The sequence below is a fragment of the Hypanus sabinus genome, chromosome 4 (genome assembly GCF_030144855.1).
Source record: "Hypanus sabinus isolate sHypSab1 chromosome 4, sHypSab1.hap1, whole genome shotgun sequence".
NCBI lineage: Eukaryota > Metazoa > Chordata > Chondrichthyes > Myliobatiformes > Dasyatidae > Hypanus > Hypanus sabinus.
In genome coordinates, this window is record NC_082709.1 from 150,185,966 (window position 1) to 150,199,429 (window position 13,464).

At 38.6% G+C, this 13,464-nt stretch overlaps 1 protein-coding gene across 2 annotated transcripts in view; it reads left to right on the top strand.

The window, feature by feature from the left end:
- Window positions 1-13,464, top strand: part of wdr3 (WD repeat domain 3) — a 56,622-nt gene that overhangs the window by 7,433 nt on the left and 35,725 nt on the right. For both annotated transcript variants that reach the window (XM_059968373.1, XM_059968374.1), the window contains exons 6-9: window positions 285-380; window positions 4,845-4,940; window positions 5,367-5,468; window positions 6,940-7,037. In XM_059968373.1, coding sequence (XP_059824356.1) covers window positions 285-380; window positions 4,845-4,940; window positions 5,367-5,468; window positions 6,940-7,037 — 392 coding nt within the window. The remainder of the gene's footprint in view (window positions 1-284; window positions 381-4,844; window positions 4,941-5,366; window positions 5,469-6,939; window positions 7,038-13,464) is intronic.

Below are 13,464 nucleotides of genomic sequence, written 5' to 3' on the forward strand. Positions count from 1 at the left end.
TGAAAGTACACTCTGCAGGGTAGCGTTAAGCACAGTATCCATGTGCACAATTGCTATCATTCTTTGAAGGAGATTTGTGATTCTCTTTTGTCTTCCCAGTCACCTGAGCAGTACTGTTGGGGTCATCTACACTATTTAATACATCAGATGTTTGTTTTAGTAAGAAAGTATTTAATTTGTTTTCTTAGTTTATCTGCAGTTTGGGACAATGTGTAAATTGTGTGAATCATGATAAAAAAAACAAACTGTTAAGTATTGTTACTCTGGTTGTATTTTCTCTCCAGGTATGGAATTTTGTGCTGCTTTCAGATGAAAAGAGAATAATGACTGGATCATCTGACAGTGAGCTGAGGGTGTGGGACATCCAGTATCTAGATGAGGTAAAGTTCATGAATGAGGACATGTGTGAGATAACTGTTAAATAGTTTGGACTTATTCTTTTGTATTATAGTTTACTTAGTTTTAAGTTTGTTATAATTTACAGGTATAATTTAGATGTTGGAACAACCCATCATAATGCGCCCTTTAACTAAAGTCCTGCACTTTCTCAATTTTTTGCCCCATTGAATCTGGGTTTTTTTGGCTTAGCTGACCTACAAAGTTTGGCTAATGACAATAAATCATGTGAATAACACAAAAATTCTATAGTTTACATTAATCAATACTTTAGTGACACTACCATACAATGTAGTACCATGTATCTGTCAAGCTCCATATGTCCCCCAAAGACTTGTTGGAAGGTTATGTGGTATTGCTGATGATCCAGGAGTGTCTTATTCTTCATGGTATTGTATTGTTACATTGAAGTACCTGCAGTATACAGTCATAGTCTTAGAGATCTGCAGTGTAGCAACAGGCCCCTTGGTTCATTTAATCTGAGCTGAACTGTTATTCTGCCAGGTTCCCTCAACAGGTAACTGGTTTATAGCCCTTCATACCCCTCCTATCCATGTATTTAAACAAATTTCTCTTAAATATTGAAAACAAACCCACGTCCATCACTTCTACTGGCAGCTTGTTCCACTCTTGCATGCTCCTCCGAGTAAAGAAGATCCCCTTAAATATTTTACCTTTCACCCTTAACCTCTGACCTCTAGTTTTAGTGTCACTGACCCTCCGTGGAAAAAGCCTGTTTGCATTTACCCTATCTATACCCCTGATAATTTTGTATACCTCCATCCAATCTTCCCTCATTTTTCAACACTCCAGGGAATAAAGTCCTCACCTCTTTATCTTTAACTCAGGTCCTTAAGTCCCAGCAATAACCTTGTAAATTTTCTTCATCCTCTTTAAATCATTTTGATATCTTTCCTGTAGTTAGGTGACCAAAACTGTATGCTATACTCCAAATTAGGCCTCACCAACATCTTCTACACCTTCAGCTTAATATTCTAAATCCTGTATCTACAGTACTTAGATTTATGAAGGTCAGTGTGCCAAAAGCTTTCTTTACAACCCTATCTACCTCTGACCACACTTTCAAGGAATTATGGATGTTTATTCCCAGATCCCTCTGTTCTACTGCATACCACTGTACCCTACCATTCACTATATAAATCCTACACTGGTTTGTCCTCCCAAAGTGCAACACCTCAACCTTGACTATTCCTTCTGCTGCTTTTCAGCCCATTTTTCCATCTGGTGCAGATCCTGCTGCAAGCTTTGATAGCCTTCCTCACTGTCCACTACAGCTGCAGTCTTTTTGTTGTACATGGAATAAAAAGACTCAGAAGCTGTTAGTTTTAAAGCAGAGAGTTGATAGTGTTAATGTGAAAAACCTCTGGGAGCAGCCCTTAATAAGCCCTTTATTTGTTTGAACTATGTTCCTCTAATCTATTCTTGGGAATGTCCAAGTTTACCCTTTCAAAGGTATTTTATATCTAGGTTCATCTCTGTATCTCGTTTCAACGTATATTTTCACCAGTTCATAACAGAGTTCCCGGAAGCTGTGAATCAATTAGATCAGAACTCTCAAATGTCTCTCCAATGTTTTGGTGACCAGGCATAGATACAGTTCTGAAGTGGTGGTTTTACGAAATATTTGGCCTTTTTTTTTGACATTACAATTGTTTTCTTTGCTAATTAACTTCAGGTCCATCGTAGTTCAAAATGAGAAGTCTTTGCACATGACTCCACTCGAGGTTAGCCAAACCTCAGTAGCTGAGCTGCAGTATGCAGATGACATTGACATTTGCGTTTTGTTTGTCCAGAGCCTAAGCTCCAAGCCATCATTAATGCTTTCAGTAAAACGTAGAGAATTGGCCTTGCATTCAGTGTCCACAATATGAAGGTCCTCTTTCATTTCTCCCTGCTGTACAACATTGCTCTCTAACAATAAAAATTTAAAATGAGATGTTGAGTGCCTGCACCTCTTCCCAGGTCTTTGGAGACACCTCTTAGTGAAGGCAGTGATGAATCTTGCCACTGAATGCAAGTGTGCCAGCAGTCTTTAGTCATTGAAGTAAAGTGGATTTAAAGATCAAGACTGGAGACCTTGCACAAAATCATGTTCCACTGGTAGCAATGATTCATGCTTTCCCATTGGTTTCTGAGACTTGGATTACCTAATCCAGGCAGTTCAAAGCACTTGTAAAATTCCAATACCTTCGGCCCTCCTTATCCGCAAGAAATTGGTTCCGGGACCCCTCGCGGATACTAAAATTCATGGATGCTCAAGTCCCTTATTCAACCTGTCTTAATGCGGTGGACCTTAGGACCCAGCGGAACTCCAGACCTTATTTAACCTGTCTCAGTGCAGTGGACATTAGGACCTGGCACAGCTCTGAATCCGCAGTGTTTCTGTTCACGAAAATAATCACAATCACGATTGAAAATAAAGTGGAAATAATAAAGTGATCAGAAAGAGCTGAAACGCCACGGTCATTGGAAAAGCATTAGGCTACATCAGTCAACGATCGGAACAATTTAAAAAGATAAAGTGAAAAAGGCTCTGCCCTTATGAAAGCTACAATTATTACAAAACAACGCAATGGTTTAATTATTGGGTTTTGGGTTTTTGATCCTGCACATCACCCGGGAGCGATCTGTCACTAGATCGAACTTGGGAACTTCCGATCCCGAGCCCAGAGCTGAAACATACCTTCTCAAGTGTTTTATATGCATAGAAAGGTAAAATATATACTAAGACAAATGTTTGGCTAACTGACGCTAAATAATACCGGATGTACCTGTTCCGACTTACTTAGTTAAGAGAACTTCCGACTTTTTTTGATCCCAATCCACGATAACCCACGCACATCCTCCGTATACTTTAAATCATCTCTAGATTACTTATAATAGCTAATACAATGTAAATGCTATGTAAAATAGTTGTTATACTGCATTGTTTAGGGAATAACGACAAGAAAAAAAAAGTCTGTATGTGCTCGAACAAGTGCTGGAAGAGCACTTCTGGGTTTTCACGATTCGCAGTTGGTTGAATTCGCGTATGCAGAATTCGCTGACAAGGAGGGCCGACTGTACATTGGATTTTGGTTCATTGGAACCCATCAGGGCCGGTACATTTTGGCCCAATTTAGCGGCTATTCCAGTTAGTTAAAGTTTCATAGAAATATTTAAAACGGCATACAAAAGACAAACTACCATTTAACTCTGTACAAGTTTGAATGACATACAGAAAAATTACAATACTACCAGTATTACTAGTGGTTGACTGTTGTTTCCTGACAATGACAGGAAACCTGTGAGAGAGAGTTTTTTAAAAGTGGAAAAGCTGTTGCACTGGGGCAGTTCCACTCTCTTGATCAGTGGGACAAGTAGACATTGCAACTGGTGTCTTCTCTTGTTGCAGTGGATGATCGTGTCTTCTGTGCCATGTTATGCCCTTTGTTCTCCATGTAGCATTGTAGTTTTGCCTTCCAGGCCGTTGGACCTCACTAGATCCCGTCCACCCAGTCCACTGGAGCTGACTTCACATATTAGCATAGGCATGTCCCTATCTCACTGAAGTATGAGACCTGCTAGCTACTCTCACCTGGTTTACTCGGCCTGTTGAAGTGGTGTGCTAGTGTGTGGCTGCGGTTGCATGCAAACAGGTACTTGAACCCACAGATGAGAGCTGAGTGTCCAGTGGGGACAAAGGTAGCATTCAGTATGATTTTTGATAGCTTCAAATTCTTCATAGTATCTAACTTAATGAAATAGTGGTCATTTCATTTTCACTCCTGGCCGTTTCTGGCATCTCCATTTCTGAATACTTGAAACTGCAGTGAGCAAACCAGTTCTGAATTGTCTTACTGCTTATATCTCACTAGCTATCAGTGATAAAAGTTACTGCTTTTAGAACACAAACACACACAATTGATATTTAAAAGCAGTTCACCCTAAGCACGATGTAGTGCCTAATAGCCACACATTGAGTACATGACTGACGTTAGTTAGAAACTGATTGGCAACAGTCCCCTGTCCCAATTAAGCAGTGTATTGTCCCAAATAAATGAAGGAAAACCCATCTATTTGTTTTTGTTCTTTAAGAGTTGTCCCAACTAAGTGGCTGCCCTGATTAACCAATGACCAAATTAATGGGAATCTACTGTACTTGCATCAATTAATGTAAAAAAATAGTAACTTTTCTTTTAATAACTTCAACATGAAGCATTTGACAAGGCAGAACATCTGTGCATTATTTCAAAATTTAGTGAGCTTGAGCAAGATAGACAAGCTTGATGTTACTGGTTTTGTAGAGCTTAACATTCTCAATTTTCTTCGTTGAGACTCTCAATGCTAAAATGATTAAACTTATTTTTTGTAACGTGTCTACAATTAGTTAAAGAAAGTAGACCATTTACTTCATGTACAATATACACTGTTGGATTACTTTTCAGGCAAAAGAAGCTGGAGAACCAGATGCAAAAAAGACAAAAAATTCCTTAGGAAATACTGAACTAATTGAAGAGGAATTGGATGAAGATCCTGAGGAGGTGAAACTTCTGTAATTGTAGACTTGTACTGTAATTTCATCCTAGATTAACACCAACTGAACAGAATCACTTCTTTTCCTAAATTACAGGTGGCATTGAAATTCATAAGTTAGAATGGAAGAAATAATTTGTTAACTCCTCTCAGCCTGAATTTGTAAGCAATTATGGATTAAAGAAAACTGATGAAGCTGTATACAAACTAAAATTTGCTTTCAGAAAGTAAAAACATGGAAATTATAAATAAAATAAAACTTATTCCAAATACATTTAATTGGAAATGCAGTTCAACGTGTATGTGGTTAGTGAAAAGCTTGTTTTGTGGAACTATGCAGGGATAAATTTTGATATTAAGTGATTTAGGTGAGATGTTGTTATGGATCTTATGAAGCTTTAAACAATTATTATAATTTTCTTTTGTCTCTACAGCGTTTACTATCTTGTCAGAAGATTGGATCTTTATTTAGGGCGGGCAGGAATCGTGTTGTTTCCTTAGCAACTGATCTCAGTCAGAAAGTTATTATCTGTCATGTAAGTATCACTGCGTTCATAAATATGTTGATTGAATAGCTACCAAGTGGAGTAAAATTCTGTAATATTCATTGATTTAATACATGTTGATTAAAAATAGCAGCTGTGTTTGGTTTTATAGTATTAGGCTAACACGTGCACTCTTCAGCTTGCAGTTGCTGGTTGTGCAGAGGTTAGTACCTTTCATGTTTGTACTTTGAGACACAAATGATTAAGTATGTAGAACTCAAGTCCACAAACTTGCCACAAATCAGATAAAATAATTTTGTAATGAGTACTAAACCCACTGGCATCTTTATCATTTGCTGCCTTTAGTTCTTAAAAAAAGTGAGTCTGCCCCTTTCTATTTTTATCTCTGTTCCTCTTTGATTTGTAATTGTGGCCAACGACAAACAGTTGAAATTCAACATTTTAAACATACTTTTGTTTTGAAGGCTGTACACTGAGCTTATCCTGACTCTCCCTCTTCCCCAAGTCATCTCCCAGCTCCCAAGCCCCACGGTGGCTTTGTCTCTACACATTTCTCAAGAGTATTTTAGCCACTGGAAATAGTGTTCTGGTGTTTTTCAATGAAAAGAAATGTGCAATGAATGCAGTCTCACTTGTATTCTTCCGATTTCTTAAATGCAGACTCTTATAAAGTTGAAAACATCATTTTACCCTGAATTTATTCTGTTTTAACCATTGTTTGACATGGGTAAACATGGGAGAGGTGAGAGATATTCTTCAGTGTAGCTGTCCTATAGTGGCATTGTGAATACTGAATGCTCCACTTTCTCAGCATGTGCTCTGAAATTGAACTCCAAGCAAATTTATCAGATCAAGATTTAGGGCTTTACGCAACCTTGAGGGATTCAAGTATAAATTTTAATTTAAAAATGAGCCAATTCTGTTTAAAATGTAGTCATCTTTCTTGATTGTATTTATCATGTTTATTAAGGATTGGAAATTAATGTTCTCCAAAAACACTTTTTGATTTAATTACTCTAGTTTTTACAAGTAAAATCATGTTTCGATGACACCTACAGGTTGTGCAATGAAATGGGGATAATTTTATTCTCGGATTTCCTGTGAAATTGCTTGTGCTTGAGATGCTAAGTATATTAATATAGTTTAGAGAAATAGTTATTTAATAAGTAAACTTAAACAATGCACAGCTAAATTCACCTTTGAGTTTTAATATTACTCCCACGTGTTAAAATTCTACCTTAGTCAAGAATCAAATCATCATACATAATTTAGGTCCTTCAAGCTATTAATTCAAAGATCTTAGGAAACGAGTTGCCCCTTATATTATAATTTGACTATTTATTCTTTATGTAGAATAGAACAAATTAAGTGCAATTTAAGCAATTAAATGATTATTACATTTTTTTAATCAATTGTTCCAAATTGTGATGGAGCTGAATTGCATAAGAAGGGCTAAGCAGTCTTATGGCTATCTCTTTAATTATTGTACAATTTCTTACAGGGCACAGATAGTGTTCTTGAAGTTTTTAAGATTTTAAGTGAAGAGGAAGTGAATAAAAAGATTGAAAAGAAACAAAGGAAAGCCAAGAAAAAGGCAAAGTAAGTGAAATACAATTGAAGTGGCTTACGGTAGTTGTCATTTCAAAGGAAAGTTGAAACTTTCTCCTCCACTGTAAACACACTCCATATGATAGAGGAGGAGCTTTCTTGGCTCATTGAATCAAGGTTAGGGTTAGGGTTAGGGAGCTCACTGAATTGCTCTTAGAGCAATTCTATCTGTTCCATTCTTCCAGCTTGTTCTCTTACACAAGCCCATTAACTTCTCCAATTTCCCCTATTATCAAGCCCCAATAGAGAGAAATTTATAATTACCAGATAACGCACCATCCTGTACCTCCTCATATCTTTGAGATGTGGAGAAAAATCAGCATCCAGAGGAAACCGATGTCATCTCCGGGAGAAGATGCTGACTCCACAGGGCAAACAGTACCAGAGTTTGGAGTTCGGAGATAATTGCACGGTCTTTAGCACAGGGTTGCCACAATTTGATGAAGACTGCTTCATCACCAAATACCTCCAGTAAAATTAAAGTTGTTTTAGTTAGCTCATTAGTAAACATAAAATAAGTTGTTGCTTTCAATAGCAAAAACATCTTATTCTGAATCCTGATTGAGAAGTTGCGGAACCTGGGCCTCTGTACCTCCCTCTGCAATTGTATCCTCAACTTCCTAACTAGAAGACCACAATCTGTGCAGATTGGTGATAACATATCCTCCACACTGACAATCAACACTGGCGCACCTCAGGAGTATGTGCTTAGTCCACTGCTCTACTCTTTGTATTCACATGACAGTGTGGCTAAGCATAGCTCAAATGCCATCTGTAAATTTGCTGACAAAACAGCCATTGTTGGCAGAATCTCAGATGGAGACGAGGGTGTACAGGAGTGAGATGTGCCAACTAGTGGAGTGGTGTCGCAACAGCAACCTGGCACTCAATGTCAGTAAGACAAAAGAGCTGATTGTGGACTTCAGGAAGGGTAAGACGAAGGAACAGATACCAATCCTCATAGGGGGATCAGAAGTGGAGAGAATGAGCGAGCAGCTTCAAGTTCCTGGTTGTCAAAATCTCTGAGGATCTAACCTGGTCCCAACATAACTGTTGTAGTTATAAAGAAGGCAAGACAACAGCTATACTTCATTAGGAGTTTGAAGAGATTTGGCATGTTAACAAATACACTCAAAAACTTCTATAATTGTACCTTGGAGAACATTCTGACAGGCTGCATCACTGTCTGGTACGGAGAGGCTACTGCAAAGGACCGAAAGAAGATGCAGAAGGTTGTAAATCTAGTCAGCTCCATCTCGGGCACTAACCGACAAAGTACCCAGGAGATCTTTAGGGAGCGGTGTCTCAGAAAGGCAACGTACATTATAAGGACCTCCAGCACCCAGGGCAAGCCCTTTTCTCACTGTTACCATCAGGAAGGAGATACTGAAGTCTGAAGGCACACACTCAGTGATTCAGGAACAGCTTCTTCCCCTCTGCCATCCGATTCCTAAATGAGCATTGAAGCTTTGCACACTACCTCACATTTTTTTAATATACAGTATTTCTGTTTTTGCACTTTTTAAAAGATCTCTTCAATATATGTAATTGATTTACTTGTTTACTTATTATATTTTATTTATTACTTTTTCTCTCTCCGCTAGATTATGTATTGCATTGAACTGCTGCTGCTAAGTTAACAAATTTCACGTCACATGCGGTGATAATGAACCTGATTCTGATGCATTCTTGCAGCATCAGAGTAAATTGGAATTTAAGTGTAACATTTTGGTTAGATCTATATTACATTAGACACGATAGGAATCTCACTATCCACAATGGAAGAGAGGAGGATATCCCATATGACAACCTTATGAGCTATGATAGAAGTCATATACCCCTAGTATTTATGAAAGATTCACAAAACTGGACCTGTGACTCTGAAGAAGAGACGTTTTTTTTTAAAGACATGTTCAGAAAAGAAAAAAAAACAGAAATATTTTACAAAATTAAATCATGACCACACAAAACAGAAGTGCAAGTTGCAACTAATAAAAAGCAGTTATAGAATACACGTTGACAATTGATTTAAGTTCAAAGCATGATATGCAGATAGGATGGATTCAGAATACTGTACATACGGAGTATAGTGATGGACATACATATTGACAAACTGTAATTTCTTTGGAATGTGTCCTTGTAACATTGCATTGCTCTTTAGTTGATACATTGGATATTACTGGAGTAAAGCTTTAACTGCCCTGAACTCTGAAGGAATTAGAATCAAAAACAAGAGATGCTGGTAATCCGGGCAACACCCACAAAATGCTGGAGGAACTCAGCAGGCCAGGCAGCATCTGTGGAAAAGAGTACAGTCAATGTTTTGGGCTGAAACCCTTCAATAGGACTGGAGAAAAAATGTTGAGGAGTAGATTTAAAAGGTGGGCTAGGGTAGAGAGAAAAACACAAGGTGATAGGTGAAACCTGGAGAGGGAAGGATGAAGTAAAGAGCTGGAAGTTGACTGGTGAAAGAGACAGAAGGCCATGGAAGAAAGAAAAGAGGGAAGGAGTACTGTAGGGAGGCAATGCCCAGGAAGGCAGATGTGATAAGAGAGGGAAAAGGGGATGGGAAATGGTGAAGGGGTGGGGGATGGGGGCATTATCGGAAGTTCGAGAAATCGATGTTCATGGCTTCAGGTTGGAGGCTACCCAACCGGAATATCAGGTGTTCCTCCAACCTGAGTTGGTCTCATCATGACAGTAGAGGAGGCCATGGATAAACATATTAGAATGGGAGTGGGAAATGGAATTAAAATGGGTGGGGGTGGTCACTGGGAGATCCCACTTTTTCTGGCGGACAGAATGTAGGTGCTCGGCAAAGTAGTGTCCCAATCATATATTGCGTCCGGTGCTCCTGATATGGCCTCTTATAAAGCCTTTCATTCTGGAACAAAGGAAATGTCCTCCCTTTTCAAAGAAAGGGGCTTCCCTTCCTCTACCATCATCACTGCCCTCAACCGCATTTCTTCCATTTCACGCATGTCTGCTCTCACCCCATCTCCCACCACTCTACCAGTGATAGGTTTCCTCTTGTTCCCACCTACCACTTCACCAACCTCCATGTCCAGCACATAATTCTCTGAAACTTCCACCATCTCCAACGGGATCCCATCAGCAAGCACATCTTTCTCTCCCCCCACCCCCGCCACTTACTGCTTTCTGCAGGGATCGCTCCCTAAGCTACTCCCTTGTCCATTTGTCACTCCCCACTGACCTCCCTCCCTGCACTTATCCTTGCAAGCAGAGCAGGTGCTACACCTGCCCCTACACCTCCTCCCTCACTACCATTCAGGGCCCTAAACATTTCTTCCAGGTGAGGTGACACTTCACCTGTGAGTCCGTTGGGGTCATATATTGTGGCCTCCTGTATATCAGTGAGACTTGACTTAGATTGGGAGACCGCTTTGCCAAGCAGCTACGCTCTGTCTGCCAGAAAAAGGATCTCCCAGTGGCCGTTCATTTTAACTTTACTTTCCATTCCCATTCCGATATGTTTATTCATGGTCTCCACGACTGTCTTGATGAGGCCACACTCAAGTTGGAGGAGTAACACCCATAGATGCTGCCTGCCTGCCGAGTTCCTCCAGCATTATTGTGTGCGTTGCTTGGAATTGGAATCAACTTTCCTCAATATTTTCTACCGTATCATTCATCATTTGTAATTGAAGTTTTAAGGTGACATACAGTGCAAAGTATTTTGATGTCCTGCTCCAAACCACTGCCTAAGTAGACTGCAGTAAATGGTACTGAATCAAAGATTACAGGTTTGATTTCTGATTATTATGCTCATTTAGGTAATTTCTACCAGATTGCTAATAAAGTAACTAGTTTTGATTTCAGTGGCTGTTCACTGAATAAAGGAAGGATTAGTCAATGATCTTTAGATTGTTATCTCAATCTTACAGAACGCTAGAAGAGCAAGTTGGCAATGTAAGGTTTGGCTGTGATGGTCTGAAAAACATTTTATAAGAAGATTGACGAATGCTCAAGAATTACTTCTCTCCACAGGCATATTTTTGCTTTCAATTGTTGTTTTCTGAGCAGGCAGGCAAGAAATGAGAATAAATTAATAAATACATTCCGTTACTAGAAAATAGAGATAATGTTAGTTAAGTTGCAGCATATCAGCAGACTTAAAACAGTGACAGGATCCACATAACGTGACCTGTAGTGTGTAAAAGTGCAGCACTAGGGAACATTCTGTTCTTGGCTCATGTTCTGCTGTAGCACTGTACTTGGCAGTCTTGCAAGTAACATTGTAGAGCTGTTCTAAATTTTTTCCCATGTGGCTTTGCTGATTGTAACTTTTGATTAATTTTTCAAGGTTTTCTTTATCAAGGAACTAGATAAGTGCTATTAAAATAAAAAAAAATGTCTGTAATAACTCTCTTGGGTATTTTTGACAAACAGCAAATTTGCAAATGTAGGAAGCTGATTGATATTCCAGGTGATTTTTCTGGACAAAATATTACTTCTTATTAGTTGAAAGCATTTTGTTTTCTTGTGTAAAATGTTTGCTTCCTGATTAATGCTGATTTAAGGGAGCAGCTTTCAGATTAAAGACTTGAGCATGGTAACTGGATAGAGTACTGTCTGTCTGAATTTTGTAAAGAGCTTCTGTTTCCTTAAACCTTATGGAAGTTCATTACACTGAAAGTTTCTTTCATTGCATCTTCAGCAGAGAACATGTGCCAGTTGGCACCAAACACGCACAGTTTAGATCCACTGTTCTGTTAGTTGTATCTGCTGAGCCAGACATATACTGTAGACCAGGCAGTCACGGAAGAACTTCCTTCGGCTAAGGTTCATTTGTAAAGCTGTTTTATAGATGTGCTCCCTCTTCAAAGAAGATGCTGTCATGATGACTTTATTTGCTTGAGATCTGCTGACACCACCAAGTGCCAACTACAATTTTAATTCTTCTTGGAACAGGAAAGCTGTTACTATTTATCTGCCAGAAGTCACTTCAGAGAGGTTTTGTTTCACTTCCCTTTTGTTTTCACTTGCCCCACTCGGAATGTTCAGGCTTCTCCTGATTTTCTTTAGAATTTCACTGCCACACAAGCAGCCTACTTATCTGACGAGAAGTATTTATTGCCTCTCATTCCTTTGTGCGTTTCTTTAAAATGTACACCATTGACATTATACCATGAAAATGTCACCACGGCTTAGATCTGACAGATTTAAGTTTTATTATTTTTCATGTGCAATAAATAATATTTGTTTGGTTATTGTAGTAGAATTTACCATACAATATCTCCATCCATTGCCAGCAATGCATTAGAAAATATTAAATGCTGGAGGATGTACGTTTAAGGTGAGAGAGGAAAGGTTTTTAGGGTGAGCTGCAGGCAGATTTTTGAACCCAGGGAAGTAGGTGCCTGGAATGGGCTGCCAGGGTCATGGTGGAAATAGATATGATAGTGGCCTTAAAAAAAAAGCTTTTAGATATATGCAGAGAGTGGATTATGTGCAGACAGAAGAGATTTGGTTTAATTTGTGTTTGATTCAGATATTATGGGTTAATGGGCCTATTTCTGTGCTATACTTTTCTATGGTCCTATGTTCTGTCCAACATTTCCTCAGAGCCAACACTTTACAGTGATTGCTACTTCTTTGTAAATCTCCTCTGCACACTCTGCACCTTCTTCAAGGCAGTCACATCTTTCCTGTGTCATTGTGGTCAGAATTATACTGAAACTGTGACTTAACTCCAATAGCTGTTCTATCATAATCTCTATTATTTTATTCTATGTGCTAGCTAAATAAAATGCATTTAGTATACCTTTTTTAAGAGGGGGCTATCCTTAAAGATTTGTAAATCAACTTTCTAAAATCCACTAATCAAAAACTGCTTTAAAAAGTAAAGAAACATTTCTGTTGCTGCACTCATTGTAGTGATCGAGTGACACCATTCATTATGAATGAATTAATCAATATGTACCAGTGCATTGCTTCCTGTATCCAATGGAGAGCAGAGGTAGAAGGAGCTACAAAGATCTGGAAAGATACAATCTTGGATCGGTTTGTAACTTAGTCTCAACGGCAGGAAGATGGACATTCTGTTGTCTGTTATATGGTGTCATTTGATTGCCACAATGAGAGCATGCAATTGAAGTATTTTCTTTCCAATTGCTCCAGGTACTTGTATACTGATGCTCATCCTATGGTTATGGGTTTATTGTTTGGAGAATGTGTGAAATCACACCCACGCTGATATTGACTAATTAAACCATGTGCCCCTAAAACTTTATGTTATATCTTTATCATAACTATTGTGGAGCTATACTCTTTATTCATGTAATTAAAGATATCTACTAATGGAAGAAGAGATAATTTTCTATTTAATGAGTTGTAATCTGGTGGGGGGGGCAAAAAGAATTGTCAAATATTTCAGGTCTTCAATGTTGAATACAGT